This window comes from Leuciscus leuciscus (assembly GCF_965113295.1).
Source record: "Leuciscus leuciscus genome assembly, chromosome: 19".
NCBI lineage: Eukaryota > Metazoa > Chordata > Actinopteri > Cypriniformes > Leuciscidae > Leuciscus > Leuciscus leuciscus.
In genome coordinates this window covers 15958187-15977471 of record NC_138743.1, presented here as the reverse complement: position 1 = coordinate 15977471, position 19285 = coordinate 15958187, and the positions used below count along the sequence as shown (strand labels likewise).

Sequence of the window (19285 nt, the reverse complement as noted above, 5' to 3'; positions counted from 1 at the left end):
GTTTTTTTGCCCGTTGCCTGGCAAGGGACAACATTTCCTGCGTCCTCTGGCTGGACCCAGCTCTTTTTTCTTTTCTTTTTTCTTTTCTTTTTATAGCAACATGGTTTTCAGTATAACCATCATACCTAGGTGTGATTTTTTTTTTTTTTTGTTTTTTTTTTTTGCTAAATGTTTACTAAGTACAATAAAAAAAAAATTGTAACTACATGCTTTGGACACTGTGTTCTCCATTTTTCTCTGTTGTGTTTAATGAATGACCTGTAGTGCATTATTGACTGTGTCTGATCTGAAAGCATTGTTTGATTTTGAGTAAAGATGAAAATGGTTTTGAAGCAATTGTTTGATTTTGCCAGAAGAGTCAAGGGTTTCGTGAATTTAGTTAGAAAATGTGGTTTTGCGTTTAAGGTTTTGAGAAAATTAGTGATGGTTTCAAGAAATGTGTTTTAGCAATTCAGAAAAACTATATTATTGTGAACTATGTTATGTGCTTTGAGACATGAGGTAAATTTAATGCCGCCTCTTTTCTTGTGACACTTTGCAGTGTGCGCTCATGTGTTTTGAAGGAGGCGTGGCTTTGAATACGCTCTGAAGGGAGGGTGGGATCTAATGCTTTCAAAGCTAGCTTGCTATTGGCCTCTCTGAAAATTGCCTACCCTACCTTTAAAGGAAAAATAATGTCCTTGTTTCAGGCCCTTTAAATATAAAATGATTTGGTACTGAATCACTAATAAAGACCGTCTTTGCCGCCATCTTAAGGAATAATAATGTAACTTTCACTGAAGTCGAAAATCACAATCACTAACGGACGCAAATAAAATATTATTTATTGAACAATGTCGTGCCTAACAACGCCCCTTCAGCATTGACTTATTGACCATACAGCACAGCCTCTCGCACCTTATTGCTTAATAAATAAATGATTCACATGAGTCCACTTCACATTAAGGTTCACATTCACAGGTTATTATCGTTTAGAATTCATGAATAAATAGTTCACAGTTCACAATAGTTCACTTTGCATTAAGTTGCACTTTCACAGGTTATTAATGTTTATAAATCAAGAATAAATGGTTCACCCTACATTAAGGTACACAGGTAATTCATATTGGAAATATTTTTTTCATTTTTAACATCTCATCAAGTTATGGTTTTGCTTTTATGTTTTTGTTCTTCAAAATAAAGTAAAATTAGTTTTTATACACGGCTGTGGGGATAGGCGTTGTGAACTTTTAGCAGAGTATCATGGGTAAGACAGAGAGTAGCTTCTGGTAAGCAACATTGTAAGAAATGAGTCATGAGAAAACCACAAACACAACACCCTTCAGTTTCACTATAATAGTACATTTTTGCAGCATCATAGAATAATTCAGGAATCTGGTTTTGAGTGAAATATATATGAATAAATATATTTATTAAGCATTTATAACATTTGAGTTAGAAATGGCTCATTATTTGGCAGATATACTGTACATCATATAAAGTCACCCTTTTTATTCATGCTGTTCTAACTTCTTATCAACTAATTATAATGCATCTGTAAATGAGTTATTAGTCATTAATTAACACCTTTATAAATCCTTTACAAAAGGAACCTTCATGTAAAGGGTTACCGGAATGATAAAAGACCATTCGGCAACCGTGAACACTGAACCAGACTATTTGAGCAAGCAAGATTTCAGATTGAACAGTTTACTCACATTTTGATTTGTAATATTTCTATTATTTCTTTCTTTCTTATTATTTTTACTATCAGACTAGAATCTCTGGAATATCTGATCAGTGTTACCCTGTCTCCTAAATTTAACTGAAGTGCATCTTAAAACTTATCTGTTTTAGTGGTGTTTAGTGACACCCACCCAGTGGTGAGTGCATGGTCAACCTATGATATTCAGAAAATGAAGATGTACATACCAAAGAATGAATAAAGAAAATAAGAACTGTATATAAGAAAATGCAATGCAAGTGTCAAAGTATAAGGAACACATAACACCTTATATGCAGTACAAATGTTATTTTTTTATTATTGATACTTCAATGTCATTGCTTATTAAATAAAATAAGACAGATTGTAACATTCAGATATTTACTTTAAAGAACATTATTCTAAATTAGTCTCTTACAAAACAAAAAGAGGGAACCAAAGCAGCATGGGCTAAATATTTTGTGGGCATAACACTTTTAATGAGGCAATCTTAATCATTACTCTTGGTAAAGAGTTTAGCTAATTAGTGACTTGATACAAGGATGAGAAATCATTCTACTGAAGAAATTCCATATGAATGGAATAGGAATGTCAATGTCCATCTCTGTGTCACTTACTCTGACATAAAACGGGATGTTCTTGATGGCATCTTTGAGGGTCTTAGTAATTTGGTCCCTGAGAACTTCCAGTCGGTTCATTATAGATTTAATCCAAGCCTGGATGTCTTCAATCAGTTGCTCAATGGTCATCTCAGCAAAAATGTCCTGGGCCTTGGCTTTGACAGTTTTATAGTAGTCTTCAATAATTGTCCTGAACTTCTCAGCCTGCTCAGTTATTTCACTCAAGCTATTGGAATTGACAGCATCAGAGAACACTTTAGAGATCCAGGATGAGAGCTTGTCGAGATCTTGAAATTTGATAGTGTTAAAGAGCTCCTCTGCTTTCTCCACACTAAATTTAAGGATTTCAGACAGTTTCTGCACAATGGTCTCTAAGCTTACATCTCTTAGACCCTTCACAATGGTAATCATTTGGCTTTGGATCTTCTGAAATGCAACATGGAAGTCATCCAACACATCTCTTCCAATGATAATATGGGTAGACCCAGGAATTGTGACTTCTACTTTTCTAATATGTTCAATGACAGCTTTAGCACATGAGGTAAAGATCTCTGGCACCTTTGTGATGGCCTCCTCGATGACATCAAAAATGAAGACACTGATTTTATTGTAAACCTCTAGTCCAGAGAGTTTCTCAGCATGTCCAGGAAGCTGGAACTGGGTGTCCCTCATAAATGAAATGGTTGCTTCCAGTAGGGCTTGAATATTCTTCTGGTATGCTCTTAGGATCATTACAATGTTGTCTGAAATCTTACTGCTGATTCCTGAGAGGTCAGCAGCAATCTTTTCAGCTGCTCTCTCGTACATGACTTTACCTTGATCTTTGATGTGATCAATGACACTCTCTAGCTTCTCATACTTCTTGCTGATGCCATTGTAAACTGCAGTAATGTAATATGTTATTGTGTCTTTCAAATCCTTTAATGAAGCAACTTTCTCCTTCAGCCACAAAAGAATCTGACTTGGGACCTCCTTGTTCCACTGTGTCTGGAAGCTCAGTCTGTTTGAGTTCATTACCACAATGTCAACCTTCAGAATGTCCACATTATCCTCAGACTGTAATAAAGAAACAGAAAATATTATAATCATGTCACCTTGTAATTGAACGTTCAAAATATTTAAGATATCAACAATTTATTGATACGTAAGATACACTAAATGTATAATAAATTGTAATATTCTAAAATGATAAACAAATTCTTACTGGGATTGCACCAAAAAGTCTTCCTGTATGGTGGGATAAGTTCTTGCTCTGTAGCTGAAGACCAATAAGTCCAGCAGACGGGGAAGATACAGAGACAGTAAGACCTTCTTCTGCATTTCCAGTTAATTCGTGGTAAAGCATAAATTTCATATCTGGCAGATTGACTTTGGCAGTATTTGAAACAACAGCCTTTGAGACTTCTGTGTTGGCCTCAAGAAGTCCATTATAGTTGTTCTCAAAATATTTATGCTCCACAATCAGATTGGTTAACAATTTCATCCCTGACTTCATGTTAAAGGTTGCAGAGCCACTGGTTTTGCCATTAAAAACACCAAACTCAGATGTAGCCAGAGTTTCAAACTGGGCAGCAATTTCATCCTGATTAAGGATCTCAGCCTTGGTATTAATGGTGATCATAGCAGTTTTCACAGACAAGTCATAGGTCAGGTCTCCCATGACAGGGATCATAATGGATTCCTTTATACTAGGAAGAGGGATCTTGGCCAAATAAGGACATTCGTATGTATCAGATGAGATTTTGGCAACTGTGAAAATGGGTATTTGAATTTTCCTAATAACAGAATTGAGGGCTGGCTGAATGTTGAACATCTCATGGTTCTTCACATACTTAAGCTTTGCATCCATATCAAAGGTCTGCTGAGGTGTGATCAAGATTGTTTTAAGGCCTGTGTCCTCCCATAAAGAAAATGTCTCTACATACGGTGTTTCCTTGTTAATGAAAGGGATAGTCAATTTAGGAATGTTAATTGGCAAGGTCAGCACATTAAAGTCAGCTTCACCATTGACTGATGCAGAGATCTGAATTTCCTTCTCGCCATTAGCCATACTGATATAATGAGAGTACTTATATTGATTGATCCTAGCAAGACCGGTCCAGCTTGTCTGTTGCACAGAGGGACTCAGAGTTAAAGCCATATCGTTTTGCAAATCAACCTTACTGGATAACTTAAAGGGAAGCATCAGCTTTATGTTTTCCTTGTTCTTGGTATCAAAGATCATTTCAAAAGGCACAGCCTTGAAGTTAATTGTGTTGGTAATGGTGCCTTCAACTTTGCCAATCAGTTCAGCATCATGAGACCCACTTAGCTCAAACATGAGTTTCTTCAAAGAAATCTGCCCTTTTACTGCTGCAATGCTTCTCTGGATGAAGGGAGTTTCTGTTTCTGCATGCACATTAAACTTAATCTGAGTCAAACCACTGGTCTCAGCATCCACTTTCTGCTTCATCTTGAGAAGACTACTCTCAGTGTCACCATTAAAGATCAGTTTTATGGACTCCACATTCATCACAATCTCCAAGTTACTCTTATGGTCTCCTTCATCAGAATAATCAAGGATAGAGTATTTTCCTTTGCCATCATTTCCAAGGGTGAGAGTAAATATGCCAGATTCAAGCTGAGCGGCAGCTTTTTGGGTCATTGTAGCTTCACTGAAGATGTTGGCCACTGGCATGTTCACACTGTGGATGTAAGAGGTCTCCAAAGTACATGAGACGCCTTTCTCGGTGCTCAGTAATGCATTGTTCTCTAAATCAGCAGTGTATGGTTCTGTGGTTACCTTAGCTGTGGTCTTGGAAGATACCTGGGCAAAAACGTCATTGATGGACATTTCTCCCTGGTGATCAAGAGAGAAAGCCATGTGTTTGGCTTTCACTGTCTCAGTCAGGGACAGCTCTTTAATTCTATGGATGTTAAGGTGAGTAGTGGCATCAAATGTATAGGCCAGGAGATCAATGGGAGTCTGGAACTGAGAATTCAGATTAGCAGTGATCTTGTCTGTCGAGTTCTTGAGTTCAGCGATGGTCTTCAGAGTGTGCTCGGAGGATTTGATCTCAATCTCACTATGCAGCATTCCAAAGCAGGGGACTTTAATGAGGTCAGTAGCAATCTGCTTTACTTCATCAGCCAAGGTGTCAAAATCATAAGCAATCATTTCATTTACTTTGGTAATTAGTTGTTTTGTCAGTTCATTAATCTGTCCAAAGATTCTTTCAAACACTGGTTTTATGTCAAGATGGTTTATGTAACTTGCAGCTGATTGCATAGTTTCTCTTAGCTCATATTGTTTCATTAAATCCACAGCATTATCAATGATTTTCTCGACCTTTGCCTCAACCTCAAATTCTGCCAAAACCTCATCAATTTTGCTGAAGATTTCATTTATCTTGGTGATAATGCCAGTTCTTCGATCCAAACTGTCAATCAAGTTCCTTAAATATTGCAGATGTTTGCCCATTTCCGTTACTACAGCTGTCATGTAGGACGCAAAAAGTCTCACATCATCCAATAACATATCTACATCAAAATTTTCAATTACTTGTGAAAGTTCCATTCCTTTACTGTAAAGAGTGGCTGTAATGTCATATTTATCATCAATGCCATGAAGCATGTCAATGCTATTATCTTTCATGGTGAGCATTGAACTTTTAACATCCCTAATGACAACAGGCAGCTTCTCAATGAAAGGCAGGGAAATAAAATGACTATCACTGTTCTTTTCATATTGCAGAGCACTTGTTATGGCAAATTCCTGATTATCATTTGCTTTGTTCAAGACATTGGTGGACACTGTGCCTTTCAGTGCAATACCTATGTTCTTTGGAGTGTTGAAGATATCCAGGGAGTGGTCAAAGGCATGGTCATTCAGCATAGACTTCATATTCATGTTAAAATGTTGCTGCTGAGGGGTGATAGCGCTGGTTATTTTATGCTGGAAGTTAGTTTCAATGGAGTTTCCACTGTTCATCTGGTGAGAGGTTGATGCCTTGTATTCATGCTTGTGTGAGTAAGACTTAGGTTCAGCTTGAATGAGCAGCATGCTTTTCACTTGGCCACTGTGTTTTCCATACAGGTTTAGTGATCCATCAGAATTGAAGGAGCTCTCAACATTCACACTAAAAGGTTCTGCTTTAGTGAGGATGTTGCTCTCCAGTCGGAGAGAGGGAGAGATGAAGCGCACCTCATTGCCGAACTTTGTGGAAAATCCAACAATCTCAAACTCAGAGCTCTGAGTCATTTGAGTGCCCAAGAGTTTTCCAGTGGTGCTGCACTTTGCAGTGGCTGTCTGGTCAACATAGGTGATCTCATATGTATGTCTTAGTTCCTCTTCACCAAATGCCCCTTTCAGAGTTCCAGTAGCTTCCATCCTGTAGGGTTCTGCTATCATCTGGGCATCATTGATGTAGTTGACACCAATGACTTTAAATTCATTGTTGACATTTAAAGATGCTTTAAAGTAATGCATGTCCACTACAATTTTGTGCTTGTAGAAGTTGTTCTCATTCAGAAAGTTGTCTGACTCAGAGCGGATGGCCAGAGATTTGAGGGTAAGTATCAGAGAGTCAGTGTTTTCTATTTTCATCTCCTGATTTGATGCAATCAAGTTGTTGGAGAGGTTCAGGCCATCTTCATTCAACTTGAAATTGATCCTGTTTCTAGTGTTGACATTGAAAATGTCTCCCTTGTACATACTGTTTAGGTATACCTCTGAGCTTGCAAGTCTTCCCTCAACTTTGAGTTCAGCACTGTTCTCGTGGACTGTTCCTTTGGTAGAGACAGACATTGTTGCACCAGTGGTTGTAATGCCACCATGGTAAATGTTTTCAAAGGTCAGAGAGTTGACCTGGGCACTGGTGGTACAGCTAGTGGTCAGGCCATCTTTGGTGAATGACAGGGTGCCCTTGTTGGTGGCACGGTTGGCAGCAAAGCTGATAGTGGCATCAGTATTGAGCTCCAGTCCCTGGGTGTTCAGGGATCCAGCAAGCTGGGAGAAAGCTCGGTTTGTGTTATCATCAGCCTGGGACTCAATCCTGAGAGCAACTTCCTTCATGGTTGCAGTAAAGTCTACCTGGTTTTGAAGCTTTCGCTCATTAGATTTGGTGACAGAATCAGACTTAATGGTAAACTGAGCTTCTTTCAGTTCAATGTTTAACTTGGTGGTGTGATGGACTGGGTCATTCTCTATGTCAGTGTTCGATTCAAAAGAAAGTTCTCCATTGACTGCTGCAGCTTTCATCTTGTTTACTATTTGGAGAATGGGACATCTGACACTGAAAGTGGATTCAGCTTTTGCCTCTCTGGTTTTGGGTTGAAGTATAAAGGTTTGGGTGGCAGTGGTCGTAGTAGACATTGATCCTACTTTTAGTGATCCATCTAAATTGCCATCACCTGTCATTTCAGAAGAGAATAAAGCCTGGGTTGTGTACATCACAGACATCTGCATACCCAGAGGGCTGAAGGCTTCAATCTTGTAATTTCCTGTTGTTTTTTTCTCTGCATCTGTGATTTTGGCTGTTTCCATTAGGCTGAAATTTGCATCTAAGAGCTTATGCTTCAGGGAGGAAATTATGTTGAACTTCGCAGTGTCCTCTGAAATGCCAGCAGTTTGTGCAGATCCTGTATATAACAGATATGGAAATTACAGAAATTATAGAAAAATTTATCCAAGGACTGATATCAATACACTAAATTCATGTATCGTGTATACTGCATGTATGCATGTGTTTACCTTCCACTGTAAAGGCAAGAAGTTCCAACGGGCTGTTAGCAACAACTTTGTAGCCTGCAGTGTAGCCGGACTTATCGACAGTGTTGTTGCCACCAGAGAAAACCACCTCTATATCATAAAAGTTAGTGCTGACTTTTGCAGATGCCTCTACCATTCCAAGAAGAGGCATTGAAAGATCATAGCTGGAGGGGATGGAGAAGGTGGGTAGACTGAACTGTTTAGAGGGCAGCATTAGACCAATTTGAGGCATAGTTAGGTCAGGGGTGGCCATGGTGGGAGGGATTTTCAGGTCCTCAGATGTCTTTCCACCAAGAGGCAAAGGAATGGTGAAAGTGACACGATCTTTGTTGAACTTGTATTTGAACATGCTCTCACTGTAAAGAGAATACACATTTTTGGAAGTGAATAGATATGCACCTTAGAAGTTGGATTATGTAGATTTAAAAAAAAATCGCATTATCTTACGTGTTCATGAACACCCTCTCGGGCATAGATGGAATAACCAACTCAGGAATGTTCTCTCTTAGTGTCTGAAGGTAGGGCACATCAGAAGCAATCTTATCCATCCAAATGAGGTAAGCCTGTAAAATTAATGAACATACTGTATGAACATCATTAAAACAAAATTATGTATGTAATGAATACTGTTTTCAATTGAAATTATATACAATCATACCTCCCAGAGTTTTGCATAAATATGACGGAGCTTCATGTCAGTCCTTACAACTTTATGTTCCATGATGTCATCAAAGACCTGATCCAGGCGACTCTGCAGAGGTGCTACATTAGGCATCAGCTTCTGTATCTCAGAGTCTATGTCAGACTTCATCTCTATCTTCATCTCATCTTTAGCTGTTGTAAAAGCACATTTTCACTTGTCATATTTGACAGAATAGATGATTGATTTAATATAATAAAGATTTTAAAGTAATAATCAAGAGTTTACAAAAAACAGTGACAGGAAATAGATCCAATACCATATTGGAAGGTAATCTTTTGCACAGAGTTGGTCTCTGGGAGCTTGATGTTACTCTTGAGTTCCACGGTCAAATCTTCAACACAGTTCAGGGTGGCAGTAAGAGTGCACTCAGTGTTAAGTGAGGGCACAATCAACTGAGCTTCCAGCAAGCCATCTTTCATGGTATCAAGCCTGTTATTAGCAGAAACTTGTCTTTAGATGAAAATAATTTTGGTTGTCCATCGACAAGTGTTTCAAAAAGTTATCTGGATCTCTACTTACTTTGCACGACCAATGAGAGAAAACTGGTGAATATTTTTGTTGGAGATATCAATGGCGATCTTCTTTCCCTTGGCAATGCTGTCAGTGACACCAACTTTGATTCCAGCCTCAATATCATAGTCTGGAATTGCAATGCTGGTGGTGAGAGTATTCTTGTTCCTGTTGTACTTAATAGTAGCAGATGCCTCTGTGGGCTTTTCACCTTATGATTAGAAAAGAAAAAAGTAATTAGCCACCTTTGATCAATTTAGAGATATAGTGGTCATGATTTTAAATTCACCGTTGTTAAAAATTACATGCCTTCTACTTGCAAAATCATTTTCAGAGAATCTACTTTCTGGCGGCCTTCCTTGCCCTCATTCAAGAGTTCGTAGGCAATAGTTGCTGTGTACTCAGTGATGTCACCAGTGGGCTGGATACCCAAAACAAAACTGTGGGAAAGTAATAATTTTTGCACAACAGGCGTTGAAAAATGAAGTAGAGGAATGATTTGGTGTGTTTTTGCATGGAAAATATTTGATTCTTACTTGGACTCTCCATTGAAAGGAAAATATGGAGAATTTCTCTCAGCTCTAGAGTTAATTATGGTGGTGCAGAAATTGATCCCAGAGATAAGAGGGCTGCAGTGTGCTATGGCAGTCCTGTCACCTGTGTCAGGAACAAGTGTGACCGGGGTTTTGGACACCATCACTAGCTTGTTGCTATTTGTGAAAAAATGAGAAACAGTCTTTGTTAAACAGTTGACTTGACCAGTATTGTTGAAAGCTGATGATATTTCTTTCTGTATATTTTCTTTACTTGTATGAATTCATACAAATAAAGAAAATATACAGAAAGAAATATCATCAGCTTTCAACAATACTTTCAACAACCCAATGTACTTGAACAAACTTGAACAAAATGTAAGTATACATTTTAAATAAAGCATTGAAGTATGTTTCAGACATATAACACAAAAGATACCTGACTCTGAAGAGTTCGGTAGTACCCTTAGGTGCGGGGATAGACAGCTTTATTTGACCATCGACCTTAGTGATTTTGGCATTGAAAGAGCTTTCATGGAACATATTAGTGTGCATTTCCACAGCAGAGACAACAAACTTGGGGATATGGACTCCCATACGGGTAACATATTCTACTGCCATGGAGGGTGAAAAGGACAGTTCATGCTGTGAAAAGAACAGGGAAACACTTGTAATGCTAATAAACATGTCAGTAATAAGATGAAGCATAAATTGTAGCAGTTTTTATACATTAACCATCTAGCTATTGAACAAATAGTAATCAGGGGCAACATTTTGTACCCTGCCAGGCTCCATGTGCAGACCACCCTCAACACCAGGTGCAAAAGTCCCAGACAGAGCAAACTTCAGGGGGAATCCAGAGGCAGTTGGGAGGCTGAACTCGTTATCCATAAAGATGTAGTGAGCAAAGATGCTCTGATCTCCAGACATTAATACCTTTGTAATCTATTGAAACAAGAATTAAATGTATTTGCATTTATAGAACCTGAAAAACAAACTGGTCTTAAAGTATAACAAAGCAAATCTTACCAATCAAGCAAATACCAATTGCTGTCTGATATATGAGCTAACATAGACATATGATATGTATGTAAAATACATACCCAAGCAGGTGAGAATTTGAGGGCCTGAATATATGTGGCCATCCTATCAACAATAGCTGACAGTTCATTGGTACTCTTGATGTATCCCAATTCATTCCCCATGATCTTTAAGTAAGCCATGGCCTCTGGGGAGTCCTGGTTGTACAGGTCCTTTGCAAGCTTGTTAAAATTGCGCACCATTTCCCTGATAATGTTCTCAGGAACCTGTCAAAGAGAAGGTCCTGATATTATCTAGCCTTGGATACATGCATCAAAACCTCAATCATGTAAATAATCACATTTTTTAGGGTTGGAATAGGCAATGGATATCAGTACCTGTCTCTTCGTTTTTTCTGTTCGCAGAGGGTCAACCCATTCTTGCAGAACCTCATTGATTTTGTTTGGCATTTTGTCCCCAAACCAGTACATTGCCTTGGAAATCGTATCAGGGAAGAAGCCATTGCTTCCAAAGAGAGTCTCAACAGTTGGCTCAAATCCTTTGCCGTCCATACCAAACTTGGTGACAAAATTTTTTACAATAATAATTTTACATTCTAAAAGTCACGTGTGTATGCAACAAGTAGAACAAAATCAAGAATTGGTACAAACAATTAGTAAAACTTAAAACATATAACAATATAGTTTCACAATTAACAAATTACAAGTACATATCGCATGAAGATTCCTACCTCCATAAAGTCAAGGTTGTAACTAAAGGCTTTTAGGGTTGTCTCAAGCATAACCTCTCTGGGCAGCTGGCTGCTGGGATCAAAGATGATGCTTCCCTGCGTGCTGGAGCCTATGACATCCTTTCCTGGCATAAATATGTCCATCTTATAGTTACGAGAAAGCTGAGTGTAGTTTGAGTGGGTAAGCACCTCATCGTCCTGCATGACCTCAACTATCCTTTTGCCCAACCTGGGAAGGAAAAAGTTATTGTCTTAAGGAGAGGATAAAGAGCAAACTGGAATGATAGACAGCAGATGATATGCAATGAAATGTTTTAAACTCAGTCTAAATAAAACTGATAAACTGAGTAACATACTCTTGAATTTCAGGATCCCTGGAATGAATAATGTTGTAGACATGAGAAGCCACAAATGACTTGACTTGCACATTCTGGTCCTGGGTAATGATCTTCTTTGCAACCTCCAGATCGCTTGCCTCTGGCTTTTTCATCAAGATAAGATATGCAGCCAGTCTCTTCTGAACAGCACCTTTGGCATAAAGGGCCACTCTCTGAATGTTGGAACGGACCTGAGTGTGAAAAATATTAGTGTGAAGTTGGTTAGTTTTAGTAAGAAAGTTCCACATAATTGGTTCTGAAGAAATGTAAATAGTTGGACAAATCCAGCAATACTTACATCAGGAGTCACAGACATACGTCTAAAAGCCTGGATGGCAGACATCTGGACGGATAGGGTGGTGGCAGGCTGTCTCATGCACTTAAGCAGAGTGGTCTTCATGTTGGGATCAGCTGCTTCCATAGCCTCACCCATGTTTCCAATCACCTAAACAGGACAGGTTATAATAATTATAATAATAATAATAACATTATATTACTATATTGGATATTATTACTGGATTTGTTTTTACTAGTGTGAATATGTCCAGGAATATAGACACACCCTTAAGGTCAAGAAGATCAGATCTTTCTCGCCAGCACAGTCAGCACCAAGGATTGAGGTAATGAAGTTATACACCTCAAGAATCTCAGAGGTGAGCTGACCCTCAGCTTGGAAGTGCCTGAAGGGATATATTATATTGTCAGTTACAGTGGACATATCCTGACAAATGCCTTTAGGATTTTTTTTTTTTTTTTTCAAAATGAGAATCAATCCCTGTTGAAAAGAGAAGCATAGCTGGTCACCAGCATATGTTGTGTTTTGGATTCTGGTGTGTAGATGTCCCCATCTAGCTTTTTAACTAGCTTATAGCGCATGATTACTTAGTTTCACTAGAAAGACCATATAGGTGACAATTTTCACAAACTATGTTTTGCAGCTTATATGATGGCCACCACTTTACTAGTATGAACAAACCTGGACAAGCATGGAAAATCAATCTCTGCTGGTCTTTTCAGCAAGGAAGTGAAAGATTCTATAAGAATGGTACAAAGAGTTTGCTTACCGCCTTACAGCATTACTGAGAGCATACATTATTGGCTTGCTCTGCTTGGTCTTGGCAATCTCCAATATGTCTTTCACCAAGAGGCCAGTAGGGCTGTGCATCATTCCTAGAGCATAGACAGCAGCATCTACCTCAATGGCATCAGTGTCAAAGGTCTTCAGGAGACTGAACATGGCACTACCACACTCTGGGGTGCCACACTGAGTCAAAGCCTGCCAAGTCAAGAGCTTGTCCTCCTCCACCATCTGAGTAATGGCCTGCTGCAAAACCTCATGCTCAAGTCCACGGAGTTCAGACACCAAACTCTGGAACGTGTTGGCCCTCTGCTGGCGATCTGTTTTTTCGTTCATGGATTTCAGCTCCCTGAAGATGAACAGCAGAGCCTCAGAGGTCTGGACTGGGGCTTTGTCCTCTACTGCTTCTAGAACCAAGTCCTTGGGGTTAGTAGAACCTGTATTGTAGAGAGTGGGATGATGTGTGAGTGAAAGTGGCTGGAAATGTAGTCAGTATTCCTTAACTTTTAACCAGACAAATCAAATCCAAAGATCTTTAATTTATTTGAGATATACAGTGAAACTGGGAATACTCACGGTAATCAAAAACTCTGTCATTGATCGTGCTGGTTTCCTGAAGAGTTAGGATTTGTTTCACAAGAGAAGAGAGACCATACTTGTTCCTGCAATGGAAATGAAATACATTTGAATGAATCAGGACCACTTGTACCACTTATGCAGGCACATTGCATTAGGAAATGTAGCTAGTGATTTGATGTTAGTGTCACTCACTGGTAAGAGAAGGGAAGGAATATGTGCTTTTCTGTGCATGTGGCAGATGTCATGTGCTTCTTCTGGTTGTCAAACTTATAGTTGCAGGTCTGGGTACTGCCAATCAGCTTGGACAGAGGGTATTGCTGTTGACAAACACATACATTTAAGTACAAATATCTGTGTCTTGAAATATATGAGTACCATTTTTTTCCACCTGTTGTTGGCTCAGTCTGTAAGATATAATTGATTTTGTCAATATTGGTTAGAGGTAACTTGCTTAATCTTTACCTAATAGTTCAAACATTTGGTAGTGGGTAAATTTCACTGAGGATGATGATTAATGGAATAAATGCATTTATTTAAATTTATAAATAAAAAAATAAAAAAATAAAAATGAAGAAGCAATAATTGCAAGATTCAACCAGCAGAGGGTGTAATAAATAAAATTAAAATATTTGTCTCACCAAACTATTGATGATGGCAAGAGGGCTGGTGTGGCTTCTTTGGGTTTTGAAAGCATCACATCCTGACAGGTCCCTAGTGATGGTGACATCAGTGGCAATATCTTCCTTGGTGTTGACCTTGACGTCAGTGGCACAGATTCCATGGACAGTAACCTAGATGAAACAAGGAAATCTAAATCAATGCGAATACATGTTTGTGTACAGGCTTTTACTTTTACAGATCCTCACTTACTTTCAGTCACTATTTGCATTTTTTTTTTTTTTTTTTTTTTTTTTGTGGCAGGAAGTACTGGCATATTTAAAATCAATGTACTCAACTGATAATCCACTATTATGAGTAATTATTATGTTATTTTTATTTATTAATTTACTGGGCCATATGGCCAAAGGTTATGTAAAACTAATATTTTAATTACAATCTTTGTTTAATTTTATTACTACTAATAAGTAAAGTCAAACTACTCTAAGGTTAAATACAGTAATGGTGTAGTGGGGATTGGTGGCTCTGTTAGAGAAAGGATATTGTTTGAAAATTAAATATTGTTTTACATAAAATTAAAATAATGATTATACTAAGCAAATATGCAAAAGCTAGCCTCAACACTTTTCACCAAATCATGAGAGTACTAACATAATTGTTTCAAACATGTCATGAGGATATTGATGATGTTAGAGGCAATATAATGGATATTAGGAAATTGTTTCCTATCAGCTAAGTGCCTTAGGTCAAGATCAACTTGTTCTTCATTGGAATTTATTATTCTAGATAAGAAGATTAATTGCAAACAAGTTCAACATAACAATAAAAGGCAATTAATACCTTTACAGATTAGGACCTTAAGGAAGAAGTAAATATGTTTATGTACCATGTCTTTGCTCTGTTCCATCTCCATGACAGGCACAATCAGGGCAGAGATGATACCTCTCTTGAAGTTCAGAATGTTGGTTTCATCACCCTCAGGATAGAGTGTCACACCAGTTTCACCCTCAACTACAAACTTCAGTACATTCCTGTTCAAAGAAAATGAATGGCTGTTGAATAACTTCTTGAGTTTTTGGACAAATTTTAAATTAATTTATTATAGACAGAGAACATAGCCTAGTTCACAATGTCTCAATAAACACAAACTTTAACTGTTGTTGGGTCCAAAGGCAACTTTAAAATATTTAAAATGTTAGGGTTTGTTAGGGCAGTGTAAACCAGTCTTACAATATATAGTTTTAAAGGTAATTTTGATTTTTCACAGGCTGTTTATATATTTTAGCTATACTGGCTTTGCTCATTTTAAATTTTTGTGAACTTTATTATTTGGGTCAGTTTCTCTAAAGCTGGGAAGGGAAACTTAAACATACTTTTCTATAGCAGATTGAAAGGCTTGGGCTTCAGAAGCAGTTGAATAGATGGGCACCCCATTTGCATCTGTTCCAACCACCTCAGTTAGGGAGCACTCACTCGTCCGGAGCTCAAAGCTGCATGCCACAGGCACATCAATTTCAACCTATGGATGGAAGGGTGTTAATGACTTTAAGAAACACACAAAACAAAAAACAGGGAATATATATATTGAGAAACTTTATAGTTAGATATGATTTCTCAAATTTCGATGTACCTTGCAGGACAATTTTGGGCCATTCATGAGAGGAGAGGTCCCAGTCACCCTGTTTTGGATCTCTGCTTCATACCGATATGAATATTTTTTGTAGATCTTAAATCTTTTAGATACTGTAAAAAAAAAAATACAAGGTCAATTAAAAAATGATATATTTGAAACACTAATCACATGCTGATAAACAGTCATATTTAAGGTTTCATATAAGGTTTCCTTTGCTAACATTTGTTAAACAGTGCATTAGTTAACATGAACTAACAATGAACAATAATTCTACAGCATGTCTTAGACTTAGTTACTGTTATTTTCAACCTTTACTAATACATATTTAAAATTAAAAGGTGTATTAACTTTAGTGAAATTAGTAAAGTGTGAACTAACATGAATAAACAATGAACAATTGTATATTCATTCAGAACAAAGATTGTTAAATGTTGTATAGCGCAAATATATATAGCGAACTGTTAGTTCATGTTATATGTTATCATGATATATTATATTAACTAATGTTAACAAATTTAAACAAACCTTAATGTGTTAATCATATTTTCAGTACATTTGGTTTTCAATGAATTTCTTGTTTTCCAATAATAAAAAATAAAAAAATTCAACTGTAGATTGTTTTGATAGAATGTAAATGTAATATACATTTTGAATATACATTTTGCCTTTTGGCACTAGACTTTTCAATTATTTTTCTTAGAGGTCAAATGATCAGATTATTATTTAAAATATTACTTATTAAATTGCATTTCATATTACATTGTTTTATCTAATCAAGATGAGCAATAAGAAATATGGACTCTGTCATCCTGACTCAAGAACTGTCTGTTGTTGATAAAGAGTACATAGGCCAGGTTACAGTGGTGATCTCATTTATTGAGGGTTCAAAGTAAGTGTCAACAACAATTGGTACAGTGAGTCCAACAGGTAAAAGGTCAGGATAAATTATAGGGAACTTTAACATGTGTGAGTCATAGACACCTCAAATACAAATTAAAATTAAAATTAATCAAAGGATTAGAAATAAAGAAAGAAAAATACTTACAGTGACATCCTGGATGAGAATTGGACTCAATTTCTTGCTCTGGCGAGAAAAAGTCATTATGTAATTACATTAAACATAACATTAAAAAATAGTGTATCCAGTTAAAAAAATAAATTTTTAAGGTGAATTTAACCATTCAAACAACTTAATCTTTAATAACACGGTAATTCAACAAAAAACAGGATATAGGATACATAGGATGAAGCAAAATAAATAATGCATGTTTATCTTTTAAACATTAAAAGATCATGTATTTCAATTAAAAAAATCTAATTTTAAGGTGAATTTAACCATTCAAACAACTTAATCATTAATAACATTAATAGCCTTGAAAGAATATGAAAAACTAAAAACAGGATATAGGATACATAGGATGAAGCAAAATAAATAATGCATGTTTATCTTTTAAGCATAACATTAAAAGATCATGTATTTCAATTAAAAATATCAAATTTTAAGGTGAATTTAATCATTCAAACAACTTTATCATTAATAACATTAATAGCCTTGAAATAATATAAAATGCTAAAAAAAAACAGGATATAGCAGACATAGGATGAAGCAAAATAAATAATGCATGTTTATCTTTTAAGCATAACATTAAAAGATCATGTATTTCAATAAAAAAAGTAAAATAATTTAAAGGTGAATTTAACCATTCAAACAACTTTATCATTAAAAACATTAATAGCCTTGAAATAATATAAAAAAAAATAAAAAAACAGGATATAGGAGACATACGATGAAGCAAAATAAATAATGCACTCTACATGCACTGAAAATCTTTTAATGCACCAGAATGCAAAGGAACTTTATACTCACGGGCTATGGCATAGGTGCCAAGCATCAGCAATAGGCAGAACTTCATACTACCCATGCTGGGTCAGACGAAGCTCAGAAGCCCTGAAACTAAAGCGAGTCTTCCTCCAAACGAAGACTGATGGTGATCCCCTGGCGTGCATCTTTTATACTCGGATCTATTCAGTCCAGTGTTAATCAAGGGTTGCACAGGTCCAAAGTTCCATCAGCCAGTGTGGCAGGCCAAAGGCAAAGGCTGTTTCATAAACACCATCGAAGATTTTCCTGTCAGCAACTGAACTGATAGAACTCACTGATTGCATTAGCCAACATCAACCACAGCTTTTAGACCTTGATTGATTTCCTTTTCTTTGTGAAAATGTTACATTGGCCAAAGGTTGTTGCTTGGTTGGGGGAACAAGTTTTGTTTCTAAGCTGATTTTCAATTAGCTATGTTGAATCCTTCACAGATTGTGTAAATACCAGGTGTGTAACAATATATCGTAATACAAAAATAGTATAGTTCACCCAAAATAAAAATGAGTGTGTTTAAGAAAACTTAAAGTTTTCAGAGTCTTAGTGTCAGTACTACATTAAACTACTATACATAATGTTGAATATAATGTATAATAATGCAGTGGGGGAATATTTGTGGGACCTGATAATGCCAAATGTCTTATGCTACCAGTAAAAAGTGGCCTACATTATTTTAAATAAATCTAGTCAGTGACAAGCATATTCGTCTAAAATAATTCTGTATTTTCAGCTTCAGAATCATGAATATATTTATTCTGGTGTCACTATTGTCTTGTGCATTGGGTTTCCAGCACCAAGTCCAAGCCTATTCATTTACAAACACAATGTAATACCAAATTTAGCATTTTAATCAACAGTACATTTTGTCTACTTTTAATCATATGTCTTGTAGTATCGCAATAATATCGTATCGTGAGTTCAATATCGTGATATGTATCGAATCGTGACATGAGGGTATCGTTACACCCCTAGTAAATACACGTGATAAATGTAATCTAAGTGTAAGACTAAATCATAAGCAATAAAAGGGCTAAAGGGCTTTAAAGGGCCTACAACTTATTTAGCTATAATTATATCCTTGATATGCTTTTATAAAATATTTACTACAAACTAAAATATTAAGGAAATAAACTTTTATTAAAATGTTATTATGGCAATTTACAAATTACAAATGCCACAAAAACTGTAGCCTAATTATTGGAGCAGAAACCCTCTTTCAAAACACATCTGAGTAGTTGTTAACAAATACCATTCTCTGCAGTGACATGTGAGTCATGTCCTAATCGTAGGTAGTTTCAAAGAACATGTCCTTTCCCAATTTACAACTCTTATCTTTGAAACCAAGTCAGTGTGCAACAGTTCAGAGAACATTTCATCCATTTAGAACAACTGACGGACTGTGTTCGGAATTATACATTCTGAATTATCAACAGCATCATTAGCACTAGATCAGAATATTATAGAAAAGAAAGAAACTAAATGTGTCTCAACTTAAGTCTCAGATCTTATATTTATTTTTTGTTGGATTTTATC

The 19285-nt window shown here is 36.6% G+C and overlaps 1 protein-coding gene across 1 annotated transcript; it reads right to left on the bottom strand.

Moving 5' to 3' along the window:
• Positions 1 to 1977: 1977 nt before the first annotated feature.
• On the bottom strand, positions 1978 to 17874 carry LOC309482924 (apolipoprotein B-100-like). Its single transcript, XM_082148538.1, has 26 exons — positions 17741 to 17874; positions 16919 to 16957; positions 15871 to 15983; positions 15614 to 15759; positions 15127 to 15271; positions 14261 to 14413; positions 13815 to 13939; positions 13620 to 13705; positions 13030 to 13480; positions 12528 to 12645; positions 12264 to 12410; positions 11945 to 12156; positions 11589 to 11817; positions 11236 to 11415; positions 10921 to 11124; positions 10598 to 10762; positions 10257 to 10462; positions 9821 to 9994; positions 9594 to 9724; positions 9294 to 9495; positions 9031 to 9203; positions 8730 to 8905; positions 8519 to 8634; positions 8054 to 8427; positions 3527 to 7941; positions 1978 to 3378 (listed from the first exon to the last, which is right to left on the bottom strand). Exons 1-26 carry the CDS (start codon positions 17793 to 17795, stop codon positions 2218 to 2220), a joined length of 9696 nt encoding a protein of 3231 aa, XP_082004664.1. The 5' UTR covers positions 17796 to 17874; the 3' UTR covers positions 1978 to 2217.
• Between the last annotated feature and the right edge of the window lie 1411 nt (positions 17875 to 19285).